Source organism: Kryptolebias marmoratus, linkage group LG5, assembly GCF_001649575.2.
Source record: "Kryptolebias marmoratus isolate JLee-2015 linkage group LG5, ASM164957v2, whole genome shotgun sequence".
In the NCBI taxonomy this organism is placed as follows: domain Eukaryota; kingdom Metazoa; phylum Chordata; class Actinopteri; order Cyprinodontiformes; family Rivulidae; genus Kryptolebias; species Kryptolebias marmoratus.
In genome coordinates this window covers 2,739,489-2,760,693 of record NC_051434.1, presented here as the reverse complement: position 1 = coordinate 2,760,693, position 21,205 = coordinate 2,739,489, and the positions used below count along the sequence as shown (strand labels likewise).

The 21,205-nt window shown below is 37.2% G+C and overlaps 1 protein-coding gene across 1 annotated transcript; it reads left to right on the top strand.

Annotated features, from left to right (window-relative positions):
• Nucleotides 1-10,919: 10,919 nt before the first annotated feature.
• On the top strand, nucleotides 10,920-21,197 carry LOC108242647 (C3a anaphylatoxin chemotactic receptor). The gene is made up of 3 exons (XM_017427613.3): nucleotides 10,920-11,044; nucleotides 17,191-17,374; nucleotides 18,037-21,197. Exons 2-3 carry the CDS (start codon nucleotides 17,198-17,200, stop codon nucleotides 18,904-18,906), a joined length of 1,047 nt encoding a protein of 348 aa, XP_017283102.1. The 5' UTR covers nucleotides 10,920-11,044; nucleotides 17,191-17,197; the 3' UTR covers nucleotides 18,907-21,197.
• Nucleotides 21,198-21,205: the final 8 nt, after the last annotated feature.

Here is a 21,205-nt window from a genome sequence, read left to right as displayed (position 1 = left end):
TTTAAAAAAAAACTGTAAATAAAAAAGCAAACACTTCCATTCACATTCAGGAATTACAGGCTGTCAGAGTTCTTATGGTCCAGGAGTAAAAACTCTTTTAAGCCTATTTCATCTGCCAGTAAAATTTAAACTCAGAAAGATTTTTTTTTTACCAAACATTGTCTCTCCCAGCTCCTAAGTGAACCAAATGATTGTTTGACTTCTTGATGGTAAAACGAGATGTTCAGTAATGGAAACCTGAGTGGAAAGAAGTTCTGTGACGGTCAAAACACGTTGAAGTCTTGATTGGTGCTTTCATAGATTTTAGCACAATTTATAGACATAAGTTTTGCATCTTATATAGGTTTTTAGTTGTTTATGTAATCCATAATTTAACTAATATTAACTGAACTGTTTGTGCCAAATGAAGTCCATTTTCTTATGATATTTGGGATTAAACGACTTTTATAACAGGAAGCAATTCACTGGATTCTTGTTAATAGAATACTACATAATATAAAGCTGAAAGTTTCCACATGGCACTTAAAACTGACAGTTGATGCAGATAAATCCAACCATGCACCACCTCTAACCTTCACTGGTAGTTCTGTATGCCAAACGTTTCTTATCATGTTTCCTGCATCCTTTCTAAGAAAAACACTTATCACGCACTGAGCATACGCACATATAGTTTTCTGATGAAATGCTGTGGTATATTTTAAACAATTTGCGAATGCTGCAGAAAAGAAACCGTCACTATTTGTTAGGGAAAAAAAGGCATACTGTATCAGTGATATGAATATTAGTCATCGCCGCTTCCTGCTGCAGTCAGTTGAAGTTGTGCAGCGAGGCGAGACGGTGACTAGACAGAGACAGGGCGAGCATGTCCGAACTCTTCATCACATTCATCTATGGGTGCCTCTGTTTTTCACTCTGCCTCTTGTCAGGCCATCCATGAGGTTCCTTCAGGCAACTCCCAGTCAGACACCTGGAAGGACCTGGGAGGAGAAGGAAAAACAAACACAAAAGGAATTTTTATCCAAACTCACTACTCAAGACTGTAGCTCTTTACAGAGAACTGAGTTAAAGATAAATAATCATGTAGAGTCTAATAATTAAACTAAAGTCTTGATATGATATCTTAATAAGAGGATTTCTAGGAAAAAAGGAAATTCCTCGAGTGCACAAGTTAGACATTAGTGGAGACAGAAAAAGCGATGGAGTCTACTGTATGTTGCAGGAGGAAGACAATAAATCACTAAAGGCCTTGAAGGAATGCATGTCACCTGCCGCCTTTCATCCCAGAGTTTTAGACTAAGAAAGTCCAATGTTGGGAAATATAACGAGTTTAGTCAAACCTTGAAAATAACTTTATGCCCGATCTCGTGCACTGCTGCAGTATCCTGCGTGACCTCACATGATCTGTTAGAGAATCACTGTCAGCCACTACTACACCAAATTTTAGCCTAATAACTGTAAAATTCACTGAAGTATAGCTAAAATTGCTTAGATGTGGCGGCCATCTTGAATTGGACTGACTAAAAGTTATTTAGTTGTAGATGTACTTTCTCTTTTCATTCAAATCCATTAATTGGTTAATTAAATATTTTTCTAATGACACAAACACACACACATGGGAAAAAACAATATTGTTCCATCTTTGTTTTAGGGGGAAAATGATAAATATATTTCTGCCTTTCATACGTGTGTATGACTAAAATAAAAGCTACATAAACAGCAGATCAATACATTAAATATGATGCATTTAGGCAAACTGGGAGCTACCTGAAAGAACAAAAAAAAAACAATAAATAAACAAAACGATTTTTTTATAAATGAATGAATTGGTTTATTTTAATAGCATTTAATTAAAAACTACAATTATATGAAGAATATAAAACAAACAAAAAAATGAATGGGCTGAAATCGAAGCTTGGTATAATCAAGTCAAATTCAAAAATCACATAAAAATCCTGAAGACAGAACAAAAAACAGACTCAGTAAATGTTTTCACTGATCTTAATAACTATGTACATTATCCAAAAACACTATTACAGTTTTTTATCAAAGATTTTGAAACCCTGACTTCAGATGAAAGAGATCTTTAGTTTGTAATACATTCCTCAAGCTGTTTTGCAACCAGGTACTTTTTACGGCATGACAATTTTCCATCAACTTTCTGTTTACTTAGTGGGTTTTGTTTTCAATAAATCATTTGCTTTTTTCCAGGAAGTGTTAACACTTGAGGTGTATGTGCATTCCATCTTTACTTCAGCTGTGTTAAACAACACTTAGCTTCTTCATTAGGAAGTGCTTTGTTTTTTAAGGCCTCTGGTTTAATAATATCTGTATTTTTATGAACTGTTGTCATGAAAGCAGGACAGTCATGGAAATGTCTGAGTGTTTTGTATTTTTTGTTGTTTAGCTTGGATGTTGGTTGCTCATGTACCAACATTGGAAAACTATCGACACAGTCATAGTGAGAAGCTGCTAGTAATATACTGAACATCTGACGTTTCCAGGAAATACTAAAAGTTATGTACCAGCAACATCCATCGTTTATAAGTAGATGGATGAATTGTTTTTCAGTTTTTGAGAATTTATCTAGGTTTGTTTAAAATCATACATCACAAACAGCAGACTTCAGCCCAAATCAGACAGAACTAAAAGCACTCAGAGAACCAGAACTCCACCAAGGCCACAGTGTGATTAGAAAAGAGTGAAATCCAGGTCATAATATGGAGGACCACCATCTTTTGACCACCAAAATTTAATTGACTTTTTTTTTGTGGCAACCCCGACATTTCCTGAACATTTCATCCAAATCTGTTCTTTAGTTTTAACTTGATCTTTGCTAACAGACAGAAAAACAAACCAACGAATACAGCCAGAAACCTCCTTGGTGGAGGAAAAAAAAGGGTCACATGTAGTAGCAGAGACAAGGTTTTAACAAAGGTGTCACCTGTTACCTTGACCTTTGACCCCATGAACCTTGAAATCAACAGGCATCATATTTGACCCATGAGGTGTGCAGTTTCACATTCCTACATAACACTGTTGGAGAGTTAGAGAACTGGGTCATCTGTGACCTTGCCCGACCTTGCACAACCTTGACCTTTGACCCCGTTACATTGAAATCAACAGTGACCTTTGACCTTGAAGTTTGACCGGATCTCCACCAAACTAGTAGAACAGTAGAACAGACAAAAATGGTTGTCAAGGGAGACAACAGACAAAAATGGTTGCCAAGGGAGAGAAAATTCCAATGATGTCACCACATCAAAGGACATCAAAGGAGCCTGTCCCTTTGATGCCCACCTTTGTGACACCACTGATGACATCACTTCCTAACACTAACATTCTTCACTTTAGTCAGATCAGTTTTCAGTTTGTATCAAACAGGACGTGTTTTTTTGCTGTTTCATTATGAGTGCCACGGTTCCATATGGGTTTAGAAGTTTGCTGGAGTGCCTTTGCAGAGCAGTAGTCCTTGCACAGCCATCGGACATCAACAAGTTTCTGTTCCAGTATTTTTCAGAGCTGGATAAATTTAAAACATCCAACCCTGAGCCTGACCCCAAAGAACTTGTCTTCAACTTCGAAGAGCAGTGGGAAATCAACTTTTTTAGACGTATGTGGGGGGAAAATAATGATTTAGCAATCTCTTCTGTTCTGTCTCCCACTAATTCAGAAAATATAGCCTGTAAGAAAGATCCAGCTGAGATTCCCATCCATGCAACACCAACTGCACGTGCTAGGAAAAAATGTGGAATCCCTCCACCTGTCAGCAGAGGCAAGAAAATTCCTCCTCCAACGACGTCAAAGGTACCAAATGATGTGAGTAATGTAAATGTGAAAAAAAGTCATGTATCTGTTAAAAATGCAGTAAAGCCAAAGCAAAAAAAGGTAGTCAAGGACGAAAGCAGCAGCTCCCCTAGTGGCAGAGCTCTGGAGCCTTTGAAGGCTGCAATTAAACCTAAAACATCCAGTGTACCAAAAACCGTAAAACAGCCATCAGAATCATACATTCAGGATTTAATGGGAGGTAAATTAAAACCCAAACCTCCTGCTGCACCAAAGCCATTACGTAAGAAATTAGATAGGGAGAGGGATATGTCAAACCCAAAGTTACCTGACTTTGTCATTCGCAATGACAAGTCAATGAAAAGAGTTACGTGGGCAGACAGAGAAAGAGTTAAACCCGTTCTTTTTTGCACAGACCAGAACACACAGTCTTCTAGTACTTGCTGCCACCATTTAACAAATCCAGTTCATGTCATAAGATACAGAATAGCTTTACCTCCAACTACAGGCCTCTGCCCTTATCACCATGGAGTATAAGAAACTTTAATTCATTCCAGATATGCAAAAACGTGATCCAGAATATTATGCAGCAGAGATGATCCTGACTGTGATTGAAAATGTGGCATAAAGAGCTTTGTAACTGTGACAGAATTCAGACTTACTTATGTTGTAGATTGTTTTGTTTTTCACATCTCTGCAAGAAATGCCTCTGGATTGGATCTCAGTTTGACGAAGTTTCTGGTTGGGATTTGAATGTTCTCCGATGTGCATGTATGGGTTTTCTCTGGGTGCTCCTGTTTTCTCCCGGAAAACAGTCCAAAAAAAGTAATAGGTGTGTGTGTGTGGGTGGGTGTGTGAGTGGGTGAAAGGGGGGGTGGGGTGGGGTGGTGGTGGTGGTGGTGGGGGGGGGTTGTTTGTCTTGTGAGTCTCTGTGTTGGCCTAGCTTCCTAATAAAGATAAATCTTACTTTTTTTCTGAAATACTTATTATTTGGAAGCTTTACAGGATTTACTGACACCATTTTAGTGAAACCCTAAACATATGTGCTCTGAGTATGTGGCTGACTCTCAGCTACTACCACATCATATCTTTGCTCAATATTTGTTAAACTAACTGATTAGCTGTGGTGGCCATCTTAAATTGGGTTGATTTCAACAGTTATTCATTCAGTCATTCATGAGATATTTTGCTAACGGTACAGGTAAGTACACACGGTGGCAAAAACATCATCGTTCCAGTTTCTGCGGCGCGCAATAATGAGCCATGAATGAAAAATGATATTGCCACCCACCTACCTGATGTTACTTCAGTTACAGCATTAGAGCTACATGAAGGATGTTTCAGATGTTCTCAGAGGTACAATTAGTGCTCAGTGAAAATGTTTTTATGTTCCCCTCCCATGGAACGAGCTTCAAAAACCATAAACTCTGCAACACTCCTCTCTTTACATGCCTTTTTCAAGCTGCCCTGAGGGAGTCTTGCTGCTGTTTGACATAATATTTAACCGGAGGTGGAACGTGAATCCAGTTAGAACAACCTCCGTGTCTGTCTCTCTTACTGTTACTCTTATGTGACCTCTGGGTCAGGTTTGTGCTTGGACATTTAATACTGTGAAACTGATTGAACATACATCTTAATGAAAACTTCTCGGAGGATAAAATCTCCCAAAAGATTTTATAAACACTCTAATGCTAGAAGTCTTTGACCCAAAACTTGTCAGTAAACTCTTCTGTGAGTCTCATAATGTTTTTGTTGGATTCAGGCATCAAAACTTGCTGGTTAGTGGTGGGAGAAGGCAAACAATAAAATTGATCAGAAACTGGGGTAAAGCAATGTGAATCTAGCACCACTGCTTTAGTATATATGGAAGTTTTTTCAACAAAAAACTCCCATCTCACCCTATTTTTGTTCTATATGCGCGGTCCCACTTCAAGCTCGGGTCCTCTATCAGAGGCCTGGGAGCTTGAGGGTTCTGCACAGTATCTTAGGTGTTCCTAGGACTGCTCTCTTCTGGACAGAGATCTCTGAGGTTGTTCCTGGGATCTTTTAGAGCCTCTCTTCCAGTTTGGGGGTCACAGCACCGAGCGCTTCAATGACCACTGGCACCACTTCTCTATTTCGTCTTTCAGCCCTTGGTATTTCTCAAGCTGGGAGATTAGAGGGTTCGAGGGTTTGAATCCCAGTGCCAACCCCTGAGGAACCTTAGTTACATAATGAGCGAGATACATAAAAATTATGCCATGCAGGTTAGAACTTCACCCTGATTAACAAGATTTGCATCTGATGTCACTAAGGTGTCCTGATTAACTATGAAAGGCTCAAAAAGCAAAACTGATGCCAATCAAAACCTTTGTTAAATATTTAAACACTCGCTATTGGTTGGTTAGAAAAAATCATATGTCTTATGTGGTGGGAACTGTTTATTTTATTACTTTGCCAATGTTTGACTGCAGTGTGATTCACTGGTTGAGAATTTACTCATGAAGGTGCAGCTACATAGTTTACAGATGTTCCATTAATGTCTCACAAGCTGATAGTTGAGTGTTGCAACAGAAAACAATTCAACAATTCATCTGTTTATCTATACAGACTGCAGTCAGCGTAATGTAAGTCTATCACATCACCCAAGGGTCCTCACTGTTTTCAAACTGCACCATTTAATATAGTTCAGGATAACCTTTTTATTTGTGATTTTCTTTGCTTTTTGCTTTGCTTTTAAAGTTTTACCCTTCCTTTGTACCACTTTTTCCATATTTATCTCACTAGACAGCTCAGACTCCATTTAAAAAAAAATATCTTCCCTAAAATCTTCAATGAACTTCGGCAGAGCGCCACCTGACCTAATCTGTCATTGACATCAATCAGGAAGCATTAGTAACAAAAAATTAGCCCAGACAGACTGATTCTGATTGGTGCTGATTTCTAAACCACTGAACATTTAATCATTTTTTCTCTGGTGCCATTACAGTTGTCTCCTTCATCAGCAGATATTGACTCATCATTTCTTAAACTGAGTTTTATCACTTATGTTCACAAGATTCACTGAATCTTATGTCGTGACCTGCAACACATTAGCACACAGGGCTCTGCAGATGATTGATCTTCATATTTTAGATTAAAATAATGAGTATTGGATGATCTGCATTGTTTGAGGTCCAGAAACACTGGATTGAATTCCTGAAAGTCTTCTTTACAGATGTCATTGGTGTGTTGAAACCATAAACTGCTGCTTTCCCTAACGTTACAGACGAATGGAAAAAGCTGAAGTTGCCACAATTGTTATCTCTTTTTATGACTGTGTCCCTTTAAGGTGTTCCTTAACTTCCTATTGTATAAAAAAATGCCATTTGAAGGTTTTACCTTCTCTCTGCATCTGTTCTGTGTGGGTCCAACACGTAGCATTTAAAATAGAAATTTTGTTGTAGCTTTTTGCTGCCACTTGAGGGCAGATGTAACATTCCAGTATGTACAGTAGAATAACCCAAGTCGTGTGGGTTACTCTTGCTGTTGTTTCCCCCGCAATGAAAAAGGCAGGAGTCAAACATGAAAAGATTCTTCTTATCATAAAACAAATGAAAGTGTGTACAATCATAAAGATTGCCTAATGAAGCCGTTGCATGAACTTTTAGCCCCAGCTTCTTCATACTTGGATGTTTTTTATGCTTCTTCTTGAATGAATCAGTATTTTTTTACATGCAGTATAATTCCAAGCACTTATTCACTGTTAGACTTTAAAAGGAGTGGACACATAGTGATTTAATACTTGTGATTTTTTGCCTCTGACTGAGCAAGAGCAACAACCATCAGACCGATGGTGTGAGAGTGACATGATAATTAAATGCTAGATGAATCTATGGCATATAGGTTACAAACAACCAAAGAGTCTTCATTTAGGGTATTTGTGACTGAACACCAAAGGGACACATTAAGGCTGTGGTTAAATACATGGTTTAAGTTAGATAATTACTTCTTTGTGCCACATCTTTTCCTGTATGTATCAGTGACAGTGTATGTATTAACACATTTTCAGGAGAAAAGTTTTTTAAGGATAGTATTTTTATTATCTGTAGAGGACTGTAGAAACTCTGAGGTTTACTGTACGTCTCTTCAACATATAAACATCACAGCACATCCTTTAAAAACACACCACGCTAAGTCCTGTCACAGTTTTTCTTGAAGCATCAGGAAAACAAAGAAGGATATATATTATATATATTATAGAAGATAATTGTTTTGATGTTTATTACCTTTTTCTGTAAATGCTGAGTCAACAAACTATTGTTTTCCTGTTTTATTTTTTTGCAATTTAACTACTTCTGCACACTTTGCACAATTTTAGCCATTCATACAACAAAATGTTCAACTCATTCAGGAGATGGGTTTCATAATATTTAACTTTATTTACAAATATTTTTCTCATAGAAACAGATTCAGCATCTGTTTGTTTATGTACAAGATTACTCAAAAAGTTCTGATGACAAGTGCCTCTTGACCTAAAACTGTACCACATTATATCCTCTAGTTTTATATTACTTCCTCCAACATCAAGTTACAACAGGTTTAGTTTCTTAAGCGCTGCCAAATGCTTCCATCTGAACTAAAATCCCCTTCAGATTCTGACAGACACAATCTTGTTGAAACATGCTGACGACATTATGTTGTGTCTAACACGTAATAAGCAGTATTTCTGAGTCAGTGAACTCTTCTTCACACCATTAAAGAAGGAAGGAAAATTATGAAAGGGAGGAAGTTTAGATTTGTGTCAGCAAATTAATGAATAAACCAAAGAGTTTCTGAATGGACCCAGTTATCAATATTTGACAGGAACTTTCCTTTGCCGTATATCTGATGGTAAAAAGGTAACATTCTTTCATGTGGTCGTCACATAATGAGAACACATCCTGTAGACCTCATATCTTACAGCTCAAGTTAATATGGTTTTCTGTCTGTTCCCAGCTGCAGACAATCATTGAGTCTTTCACAGTTTAAGTTGCTGTTCAGTGCTGCCCCCTTCTGCCAACTGAGAGAAACAACAAGTAAAAGTCCTGTGTTATCTAATCTGATTTTAAGTTCATGCCTTGAATTTCTTGGTCCAAGCTCCTGCTTTGCCCAGTAGTTGTGTTGTTGCATCAATTACAGCATGAAGACCTGATTCAGACAGACTCGTATCTGAGCAGTTTTTAATTCCTAAAAATGATTAACTTTAATCTGCATCAGAGAGGGAATCTCACTTCCTTCTCATAAGCTGTTATCTTAAAGAGCTGACTCTGTTTTCTGCAGCAACAAATCTAGTGATCAAAGAGAAAGTGCATCACTTTCTGCCACAAGGGGGCAGCACACTCACAGAAGTCAAACATGACCTGCAACTTCAACAACTTTGGCATGAAATCATGAAGTTAAATACAAATTTTATCATAGAAAATTAACGTAAATCAAGATATAAAGTAAACCTTAAAACGATTTGTAAACAAATCCACTCAAACACCTGCACTGCCTGTATGAAATGGCTTTAATGGCAGCTTTAAACTTTAAGTAATGTTAATAAACTTTATTGCAGTTGAAAACTGGCAAAAAAAACCCCATAAAACAACAGTTATAGTAAAACCAAAGCTTAAGATTAAAACCACTTTAAATAACTAATAATAAACACAACCAAGATCAATTTTTTTAGTGATTTAAAAGATGCTTCCAAGATTACTTCATTTTTTTCCTGGAAAATGCATAACATAAGAACATCTATCTGCGAAATGTGGAGAAAACATGCAAACCTAATGCTGTCTGTGTTTAAAGTAAACTGAATATTTGTTGTAAGGGCTCTGCTTCCGTGAAGCTGTTTCTGTGGTGACATATTGCAACATCAGCAGATCATGATGTTGTTTTACAATGACCCGAGCAAGAGGAAGAGGAAGTTACTGCACAGTTTAAATATTACTCAAAAACAGCAAAGAATGGAGAAGCAAATGCTATTGATGATTTGTTTTGAAGGCTTGTTTTTTTAGAAATTTTCTCTTCATTTATTACGTTAAAAATAAGACAGAATGATTTCCTAAGAGGTGAATTACAGATGTTACGACCCGGCATAAAATGGAGACTGAACACAAAGTAGTTTAACATTTTTAGTATTAAAGCACCCAATCTGTGCAAAAAAGGTATGCATGATCTGATCAAGCTACACCAGAATTATCTTAAATTCACACCTTCACGTGTGCAGACAGTAAATCAGTCATACAGAACCAGTCTGATGCAGCACCACTGCAAGGTCAGAGAAAATGCAGAGGAAAGCAACACAAACCTGACTTAATGTTTCACATTTTAAATGTTGTGGCTGTCTGAGTCATCTTGCTCTTCAGCAGGTCTTCAAGTTCTGCAGGAACCTGCTAATCACTTAGTCTGTCAAAGCAGAGAAACATCTAAAACATGCAGGATGGTGGCCCTCCAGGACTGAGACTGGACACCACTGCTTTAGTGCTTCATCTATTCTTACCAATTTAAAGTCATTTTTCTTTCATAAAATGTGTTTTAATTGGCTCTTGGTTAATTAAAAGCAGTCTCTTTTTAAATGTGTTTTGTATTGTTACATCACACTTGTCAAACTCCGTTCCTCGAGGGCCGCTCTCCTGCATGTTTTAGACGTGTTCTTGCTTTAAAATACCTAGTTTAAATCAATGACTTGTGGACCTGCTTCTGGAGAACTTGATGATTTGGTGAGAAGGTAATTAAACCATTTGAATCAGGTGTGTTGGAGCAGGAAAACCTAAAACTTCCAGGACAGTGGCCCTTGAGGCCGGGAGTTTGACACCCCTGTATTACATCATCAAGTTGCATCAAAAGCTCAATTCTCATTGTTACTTTTCTTCAGAATAATAAAAACCAAAGAGGATCCGGTTTATTGTAAACAGTTTAACACACGTAATGACGAGAAATTAGACATCAGCTCAGTTTGAAAACTGTCTGTAATAAAAAGTAAACGTTATTTCCTGATTTCTAGTTTTGTTGTTTTATTGTCTGTTGGATGATTCTTGTCAAAGCAAAAAGGATGACAAAGCAACAGAAATGAAATGACAAAGTAGAGAAGTGTGTGTGTGTGTAGGTGTGTGTGAGCGGTAGAGAGAGAACACAAACACACATGACTCTGATGCAGTAAAACCACTTAAAGAAACAGCGGCAGACGCTGTTGAAACTGAACAGAAGTTTCATTTCTGCCTTTTTCTTTCGGCCTGAAGTGCTTAACAACAGGTTCACATCGGTTCAACTCCTGCAGGTAAGAAACCGGAACCCTGAATCAGTGTTCTTTGTTTTGTTTTGTTTGTTTTTATACATTTTAAAATACACGATGCCTGTCATTTATATCTGAAAAGCTTGTGGTGAGATGTTTTGATCAACCAAATGGATGAACCAGAATGACTTATGGTCCACAATTATAGCAGGATTTTATCCAGTCATGAGTTTGAGTTTTACTCTGGATATTTAATAGAAGTGGCTCTTAGTGGTAAAGTAGAACCAAGGTTTTGGTTTGGTTCAGGTATCAAAAAGCATCTCTAAGAGTAATGGAAGCTAAAATGAATTAATTTGTTGTTTAACTGAGACAACAAATTTCAACAAAACCCCAAACTGGAGCACGTTTTGCACACTTTACCATCCAAAATTACAGTTCTGCTACTTTGCAGCTGTCCTTTTTTATTTAATATTATACTTCTCAGTAACTGAAATCATTTGAAAAATTCTTTTTCACAAACTAGTACAACATAATTTGAGAAAGAAAACACTACTGTGTAGTATTACCTGCACTATCTTTTTGCTCTTTCGGTTGCTTCCTTCTTTAGGGGTTGCCACGGCAAAAAAAAAAAACTTGCACAAACGATTAAGCAATTACTTTACACCAGATGCCCTTCCTGACATAGCCTGGGTTTGAACCTGCGGCCTCATGATTACAAGACTGACCACCAAGCTACCGCAGCCCTTATGATGACAGAAACTAAACTAACTCAGTCTACAGCCATTTCCTGAAACATTCGTGATGATGTCTAACTTGTGGTCAAAAGCAGAATGCAACTTGCAAATCATTTAATGTTTACCTGAAAAACACTGAAATATAGACATTTAACTGTTTTTCAAAAGATGTTCATTTCAAATTTAATGTCCTCAACACGCTTTGCCAAAATTAAGGCAGAATTTATGGGTTTGTAACATTTTTAAAAACAAGAACAAAATCGCCGAAAGGCTGAGTGTTACAGAAATGAGGAAATGCTACATTTAGAAATAATCAACATCAGGCAAGAAGAAACTGAAGGACAAGTTCAAACTCCATCACTTATTCATGAGAATTTGTGCACATAACTTACATGCATGAGATGAAATCAATGATGCTGAACAAATGAAGAATTATATAAAAACGTTGCATCTCGACCCTTACCCAGACTTTATTTATGTATTTATTTATTCATTCATTTATTTATTTCAAGCAAGTTCCATTGAAATCACAGATCTCTTTTTCAAAGGAGGCCTGGGCCTGAAGGCAGCCCACCATGCATGTTTTTAGACTTCAGTATGTTAGTTAAAAACAAAAACTCAAAGGTTTGCAGAACAGAGTTTGTGGTTTTCTGCTGGTAAAACCTCTGTAGGTTCAGCACAGGAAACGTATTTTGAATTTAGGTTTGTTCTTTTCTTCACCTCTACAAAGACAGAGGCTGCTGTCTGCTGAGTTGTTGAAGCTAAGTGTTTCTGAAAAAAATTACATTTAGTGACTTTATCCTTTCTTATTCTGACGACTTTATTTTGCTTAATTTGTTCTCTGACATTTCTTGCTTGCAAACGTTTGTGCTTCATGTGAACATCCTTCCTCACAGAGCCCACACACCTTGGATACAGACCAACAAGAAGCATCAGGGTTCGTTTTGAACCTTGGACTCCTTCTCGGCTCTGTATGTTCTTATTTCAAGTTAGATGTTCTGCTTTGACCTCACAAAGGCACGTTTACATTTACAAACCAATTCTTGACCTATGTTTCCTTATAGTTATTGTTTCTAGTCCCACAATTTGTTTTTTCAAATGTACTGAGAATCTGTATGAATTTGAGAAAAAGTGTTTAAAGATGCAATGCCTCACACTTAGAATCAGCTTCAAAACCACATAAATCTTAAAAGCAAATCAGGAGGAATGACAAAGCAGAAGTGTGAATTGTACGTCACATGGTTGGGGTCGGACTTTCTTGAAAGAGAAACGTAATTTGGAGCTAAACCAGCATTTTGTGGTGAGCTGATGTTTGAAGAGCTGTAGTGGGGAAGGTATTTCTGCCACTTCCTTTTTAAGATTTCCAGTGAAGTGGTCTTTACTTTTTTTTTTCTGTTTGCTTTGTTGATAGTGTGCATGAGTCACTGTAACACTTGCAACCATGTTTCTATAGCTGCTTCACGTTTTACAACTTTCAAACAAATGAGTCAAAAAAATCAGCTCAAAATATGACTTGATTGTTTGAAATAGGGATAAAGATTCTGATTGTTTCCAAGAAGGGAAATGTCTGTGGTCATAAAACATGTAGTTCTTTCTTTTGTGGTTCAGTTTCTCTCTTCTGCTGGTAAACACCCCTCACAGAAATACTAAAGAGCTATGTTGGTCATCAGCACCAAATTAAAGTTTTACAATACAGATTAAATAACAAAGTGATGATGTAAATGCTTCTGGTAGCATTGCTGTAATTTGGGGGCTGAAAGAGGTCCTAAAGGGGGACTGAAAATGCGGGGTTATGGGAGTTTTACAGGTATTTTCAGTCTGTTACATGTCATTTTGTAGCATCTAGTTTTCAGTCAGAGCTCTTGGCTCTGCAGGGATAGGCCATAATTACCTTTTAGTAACATCTTGTACAATATTCATAACGTGCATTGTCTTTGGTAGGCTCAGATTTGTTTCTTTTATAACAAACTTTACTTTATAATAATTTGATCAACACTAAAGCATAAATTTCACAGATTTTTTGTGTCAAATTAGATCAAAATGATCCAAGGGCTCATCCATCCAAAGTCAGAAAGAGTTTTGTACTGCAACATCATGAACTTAGCTCCACACATGCCGCATGCTGACGTTTTGCAGCTGTCTTATCAGATTAAGACAAGACCAACTTTCTGTTATTGAATCGAGAAAATATCCCCCACCGTTCACCGGAGAAGTCACCATTCTGAGAAAAATGGCGACAAGGATCAACACTGTCTGGTGAAACTTCGCACTGTTATCTTTACATTTACCACTTATTGTGTCTAATACGTGTCGGTTTATCAGATCGGTGTCGGTTTTATGTGTCGCCCATGAATAAATAGATGAATTTATGTTTTTTCTTTGTGCTTTCCCTCAGCTTCAAGGTTGAGAAAGTAATCTTGTAACAGATTGACACACGCATTTTCAATGAATTTATCATGTAAAGTATCATTCAAAAGTTCCGATCTAGCTGCCAGATGTTCTTATAATATTTTAAAGTGGTTCTGAATAATAGTTCTTTAGGCTTTCTGAAGGTTGCCTTCTATGAAAATATGCAAAAGATATCACAGTCTGACATATAAAATAGCATTTTAGCATCAAAAAGGTTATTCTCTTAGAGCTGTCTGGTGAAACAAAACAGTTATCTTCACATTTACACTTACTTGGTATACAGTTGATGATCAGCTGAAGGGTGATGAATCACTCCTGTCTCTTGCTGGATTATTTTCTTGTTTCTGAGTGATATGACATTCAGATTCTGTCCATCTGCTGAAGATAGATTTTTAGGTCTGACGTCTTTTCTTTTGTCTTCTACTTTTTCACTTTCTTTCTTTCACAATGCATGAAGAAATAATCTATGATAATAAACATACAAAAATAAAACTTTTTTTAAATTGTACACAAACATCTCAGAAATCTAGCCGGGCTCTATTTGTCTTTGATGTGACATTTGTCTTGTGACGCCTGTCTGATTCTGACATCATTGGCCACTCTGTGCTTCTTATCTGATATTGAAGGAAGCTGTCGCATTATTGCAGCTGCATGTTGACTTCCCCGCCGAGTGAAACAGTTTTGCTTGAGCCAACTAAAGAACCCACCTCTGAGCCTTTAAGTGATATTCCTCTGAACATCAGCAGCATTTTATTCAAATGGTAAGGCCATTTCTGATTTGAAATACTGAACTATTCACAGAGAAATATTGTTTTTGACCGTTTAGTTTCTTAGTTAAACTGACACAAGTATTCAGATTTGTTGTGGGGTTTAGAGTTTTGAGGTTTCTGAATGACATGAAAGGAATTAGTTAAAGGTGTGAGGATCTGAAGCTGAATGCAAAGTATTGTGTGTTCTTTGTGTTATTTCAGGTCAAAACAACTGTTTTGAATTCACACCGCATCTGTCTTTTTGCCTCTTTCTGATTTCAGGTGGGACTCACTCCAAATTGCACGATTGACTTCATTTATTATTCCAATCAAAATAATATGTGTTACCTGGAATACAAATCAATTAGATCAAATTAAACATAACCACAATTCTAAAAAAAAATGTTGTGTAAGAAATAGATAAAAACAGAATGCAATGATTTGTAAATCCCATGAACACAACAGAACGCAAAAGTTTAAACTAAGAAAATGTATCATTTTGTGGAGGGGCGGCTGTGTGTGTGTGTGTGTGTNTATACATCTTTAAAAAGTTGGGACAGAGTCATGTTTACCACTGTGAAGCAGTGGTAACAATAGTCTGTAAACATCTAGGAACTGAGGAGACAAACTGCTGGAGTTTCTGGAGGGAATGTTGTCTCGTTTTCTGATGTAGGATTCTAGCTGTGCAACGGCGCTGGGTTCTTTTTTTGTTTGTTTGTTCTTTTGAATCAATGTTGATCTAAAACCCGTATCTACTTCTGTGCATTGATGAAGCCTTTCCAGATGTGTGAGTTGCCCATGATGAAGTCATGCACTCCCAAAGGAGGATAGCATCAGAGAGGCAGGCCTTTGAACTGTGCTCTAAAAGAGGCTGGATGGTCTCTCTCCTTTTTTGGTACGGAGGACTGCCTGTTAGGTTTTTCCACTTTGTTTTAGTTCGTTAGAAACAGCAAATAAAAATACTGTTTTGGAAAGCCAGTGTTTCTGTGAGAACAAGGCCTTAAACAGCAGGAGTCACTTCAGAAAAAATACAGCTACGCTACAGGAACTCCAGTAGTAATTAAGAGAGGCAAGTTTTTGAACTGCGTGTTGTTCACATCTGGCTTCTTCTTTGCATGATAGAGTTTTAACCGATATTTGTGGCTTGCTTGGCCAACTTTGTTTACAGACAATGATTTATGTCAGTGTTCCTGAGCCCATGCAGTAATGTGCAGAACAGAATCAGGCCTGTTTTTAATACAGTGGCCCCTAAGGGCCCGAACACCCCAGGGATCCAACATTGACTGTCAGCCTTGATATTTGTGGAGAGAAGTTAAGGGAAGTGGTGATCCGAGATTTCTTTTGTCATGCTTAAAAAGGTTTTAATTCTCTGTTTCTTTATGAATCTAACATAAAATGATTTTTTTAATGAGAAGTGTAAAGGACAGTGTATATAAGGAAAAAGTCTCAGTGCAAAAATCCATCTAATGATATTGGTGTTTTTTTTAATGGGCAGAATTTTTGTTTTGTTTCTGTGCACTTTTAAAAAAATGTAAGTCATTCCGTTTAAGATTTCTCATATAAGTTACCTCTTCAAGGAATTGCACTTCTGACCAGATGTTTATATCTTCAGACTTTGCGGCTTAATTTTTCCGTCATCTGATGTGAAGTCAGAGTCTGTGGTGTCTGTTTCACACCGGCATTGTGTACAGACCTCTTTCTCTTTTTTTTATCTGAGCGCAAAGGAAGCTGTAAAATGACTGCAGTTTCATTACCTAAAAGATAGACTTCCTGTTAATATTCGGCTTGACAAATTAGTTTTCCTGTACATTCTTTACTTTAATGTGATCAAGCAAACTAAAATACAATCATGCCGTACATTAGTCACGAACAAAAATAACTCCAGATATGGATGGCTACTTGGCCACACAGAGAGGAAACTGATTGTTGTGTCAAACAGGAAATTAAATCATAAGATAAGACTATCACTGGGTTGTTGATTCCTCTGGGCATATTATTAGACCCCTGGCAACATCTGACTCAAAATTTATTTAGATCTTCCTTTTCATTCACAAATGTTTTTCTTTTTAATTTATTCTTCTGACTAAGGCTTGAAACAGATAAAGATACATGTGTACTCACTTCCCTTTTTTGGTGTACAAGATCAAGTGAAAGCAACCAGCAGCTACCTGTTAATTACTTCTGATAAAGGCCTCATGAGAATCTACTTGAATTTTTTTTATATCAGTTCATCTTGTTGCACCAGTTAATAAAGTAATCATTTAAAATTTTTCTTTTTCTCTCTCTCTTTTTTTTCCAGGTGCACAATGTTTCCAAATTCTTCTCTTCCTTCTAAAGGAGCCAAGTCTTTAAAGGATGACCAGACAAAAGTGGACATCGAAGCTGTCATGGACAACATCAGCATCATTTTCTACACACTGACTGTCGTGTTTGGCATCACAGGAAACTCTTTGGTGATCTGGGTGGCTGGATTAAAGCTCAAGGTGGATATATAGGTTACAGTGTTTGGTTATGATACATTTTCACAGTGTTCTGTATTCCAGAAAAGAACGAGCCATATACACACCTTAAAAGTTTTTGGCCTCACCTAATCATCACACCAACAGAGACTGGAGTATAGAGTTGGTTTAGCAGCTTTCTTTAATGAAAGGCTTTCTGCATGATTTCATGATTTCAAAGTGATTTGTAGGAATTCGTGCTCGTTAATTTGGTTGAAAATTTAGGAGGTCAGTCACTGATGTTAGCTGAGAAAGACTGGTTTGTAATTTTTTGATCCAGTGCTTGATTGGGTTGAGGTCAGGGCTCTGTGCAGGCCAGTCAACTCAACAAACCTTGTTTTTATACTCCTTGATTTGTGCACCAAGGCAGAGTCATGTTGGAAAAGGCCCTTCCCTAAAGTCTGGCCAGAAAGTTGGAAGCATAATGTTGTCCAAAAAGTCTGTCCATCACTGGAGATCAGGGTTCTCGCTTGATTGCAAGTTAAATTATGACTGAGTGAATATTATTGACAGATGATGTGTTGATGCATGCATTAATTATTGCAAGCTAAATATAAAACATTTAAAATTTTTATTATATTTTTTATTTTCTTCTTCTTTCTGCTCTCCTTTTCTTTTGCCCTTTTCTTCTGTTATTTTCCATACAGAGAAAAGTTACCAGTGTGTGGTTGGTGAATCTGGCGATAGCAGACCTAATCTTCTGCTTCACACGAGTCTTCTCCCTCATTAAGAAGCTCTTCTTCGACCACTGGCCCTTCGGAGTTTTCCTCTGCAAGTTCAATGGCTTCTTCAAGTATGCAAACATGTTCTGCTCCGTCTTCCTGCTGGCTGTGATCAGTCTGGACAGAATGCTCTGTGTTTGGAGGCCAGTCTTTACAAGGCGACACCGCACCTTGTGTGCTGCCAGGGTGGTGGCAGTACTTGTCTGGATCACAGCGATCCTCTTCAGTACTCCCTACTTCATCTACCGGCAAGTTTACGTGAAGAACAACAAGAGCAAATGTTCCTTGGAAGTGAAGGAGTCAACGGAGGGAGAAAACAGCACCAAATATGCTCTCTACTCCATCCGCTTCCTGTGTGGCTTTGTTTTACCCTTCATTGTCATTCTTGTCTGTTATATCATGGCTGGTATTGGCATCCGACGCACCCGACTGTCAGGGAAGTCCCGCCCCCTGCGTATACTGGCATCACTAGTCATTGCATTCTTCCTGTGTTGGGCTCCTTACCACTGTCTGCTGCTTGTGAAGATGATGGACAGTAAAAACGCTGTGCTGAAGATTTGGCAGCCTTTGGCAACTGGTTTTGCCTACTTTAACAGCTGTGTGAACCCGCTATTGTACTTCTGCATGGGGCTGGATGTGAGGGGCCAGTTCAGGCAGAGTCTGATGGGCATTTACCGGAGAGCTCTGGCTGACGATGTTGAAGAACGGACAAGTCAATCACAGGATCGCTCGTTAGATGAAAGCACTGCATCAAGATACAGTTCTGCTGTGGTGGCAGGAAGAACTGAAGTTTAGTAGTCATTTAACTCTGAAGTCAAGTCAGTTTTAGCTTCTACACCATGATATTTCAAAATTAAACAGAACAGGTGACCCAGATAGAGCTATAGAAGAGAATCAGCAACCCAAAGTCACTTGTGACGTGGTATTGGGTTAAATAAGGATGCTTGCATTCAAACATGAAATTCAACAAATGTTAACAACTCAAAACGTGTTCCTTGTTTCATAAAACTGGTGGTCGGAACAATTTATGTTTATGTATAGGAAGATTGCATGAAGGAAGGGAAATGTAACTCGAAAGGGAAAAATAACTGAAAAACATGTTTTTGACAGACAAAAAGTTCTCTTTTAAAAATGTGCATAAAGGTGTGGAAAGCATATTACTCCAGAAATTACCATTACATCTAACAAATCATAGATAGATACTTAAGATGTACCAGCTAACCTATTTTTGCACCTCTCTAAATGTAATTACTTTTACTTCAGTAATATATTAAGATTGTATGTAATGAAAAGCTCCATGGTCTGTGACAATCAATCGCTTTATTGCTTTGCAAAGTTCTTTTAGTTTTTGCAGTCTGGATTATTTCTACATACTTGACCTCTTCGTGAGTAAGGTTTTTTTGTTTTAAACTTCTATTACGGTTGGATTTTTGTTTGAGGTTTATTTTTGCAAAGAATATACATGATAAATGTGTGTCTAAGTTATTTGAGGACCAACCAGTGACATGTTACAGTATTGTCTACTGCAGTATTCTTTTTCTGTGTCAAGATATTTGAACAAATATGTGAAATGATGTGCAAAATGTATTTAAAAACACATTTTTGTGCTGTGTCATAAAATTATGGTGAAATTATGAAATGTGATGTAAAGTATGTTGTTGTTTAGTCTGTTATGTAATTAAAACTAATTACCTTCAGAATAAGCAGTTTATTTGCATAAAATCTGGTAATAATAAGACAAAAACTATAAATGTACAACATAAAGTAAACTGAACACACACACATGGACACATACAAATACAATGTTTGTTTTATTAACATACAGACCCAAAATATTTTACATGTTCTTTTTTCAGACTGTTCACCTTTCAGTAGAGGCTGACTGGAAAAAGGATTTTTGATAAAGTTAGACACAAATTTTCCTCTAAAAGGTTTTTAGGTTGTTTTTGTCTGCTTGTGACTTCAGTCACAGAGGAAACATGTCTGGAGAGATTAAAAAAGCAGAAGGAAGTGAGACTATTAAAGGAAAGCCAGTAATAGTCAGGATTTGGTCTTCTCCAGAGAGTTTATTAAGGTTAGAAGAACTGAAACTGTACAGAAAGTTCACGGCTTTTCAAAAAACTGTTTTTTTATGTGCATGTTATTGTGATTGGCGCCATAAAAAGTGCCTTTAAGTGTTTTAGGTGCTGTTTGTGTTGCTGTAATCTTAGAACAGAGTTGTGCAGAGACATAGTGGATGAACAATAAACTGAACTCGTTACCAATCCTTAGCAACAAACTCATAAAACACAGCTGCGCAGCAGTTGCTCTGCAGAGAACGTACACATCACCTGGACACAAATGAGACTTTCTGCTGCGGGAGGTTTTAACATTTCTGTTCAGCTGCAGAAACAACACAGAATTTCACGGTTCCACATTTAAATCTTTAGGTCACGTTGATAGGAATTGCAAACTTTGTTCTGTTCTAATTTGTTGTAAATTTCCATATTCATTCACAAGGTAGCATTACAAAGTAAATACAACTATTTGATATACGAGCACAAATAAAACTTAGATGCTGCAATAAATATTAATTTCAGTATAATGGTTGAAAAATAACTGGTTTCATTCAGTGTTTGCTTATGCCCTTACAGCACAATGAATAACAGTGGAAGAAATGGTTTCAGAAACTCCTGATCGTCAACTAACTACTGGCAAACCTTTCAACATTAAACTCTGCCCCCTGCTGGAACTTCACCATCTTTTCAACCCCAAGAAAAAAATAATTTAAAATAAAGGTCTCCAGCATTTTCACCACAATGATAAAGTTAAATGTAATGTAACATAACTTTTTTTTTAAACTTTTTCCACCATGCAGCCCATTCATTTATCAGACTTTGTAACATTTACTGCACATGCACACACTTCCACCTGTGTTTGATCATTACAGCTTCTGGCAACAGTGTGCACACATTTAAAGCAGACTTCTGCATTTACAAACCTAATTATAGGTACAAAAAAGAATTTAATTTTAAACATTTTTGATAGATTCTACTCACCAACTTCGTTATAGATTGAAAATGTACCAAAATAATCTGATCTACGCATTAGTCAA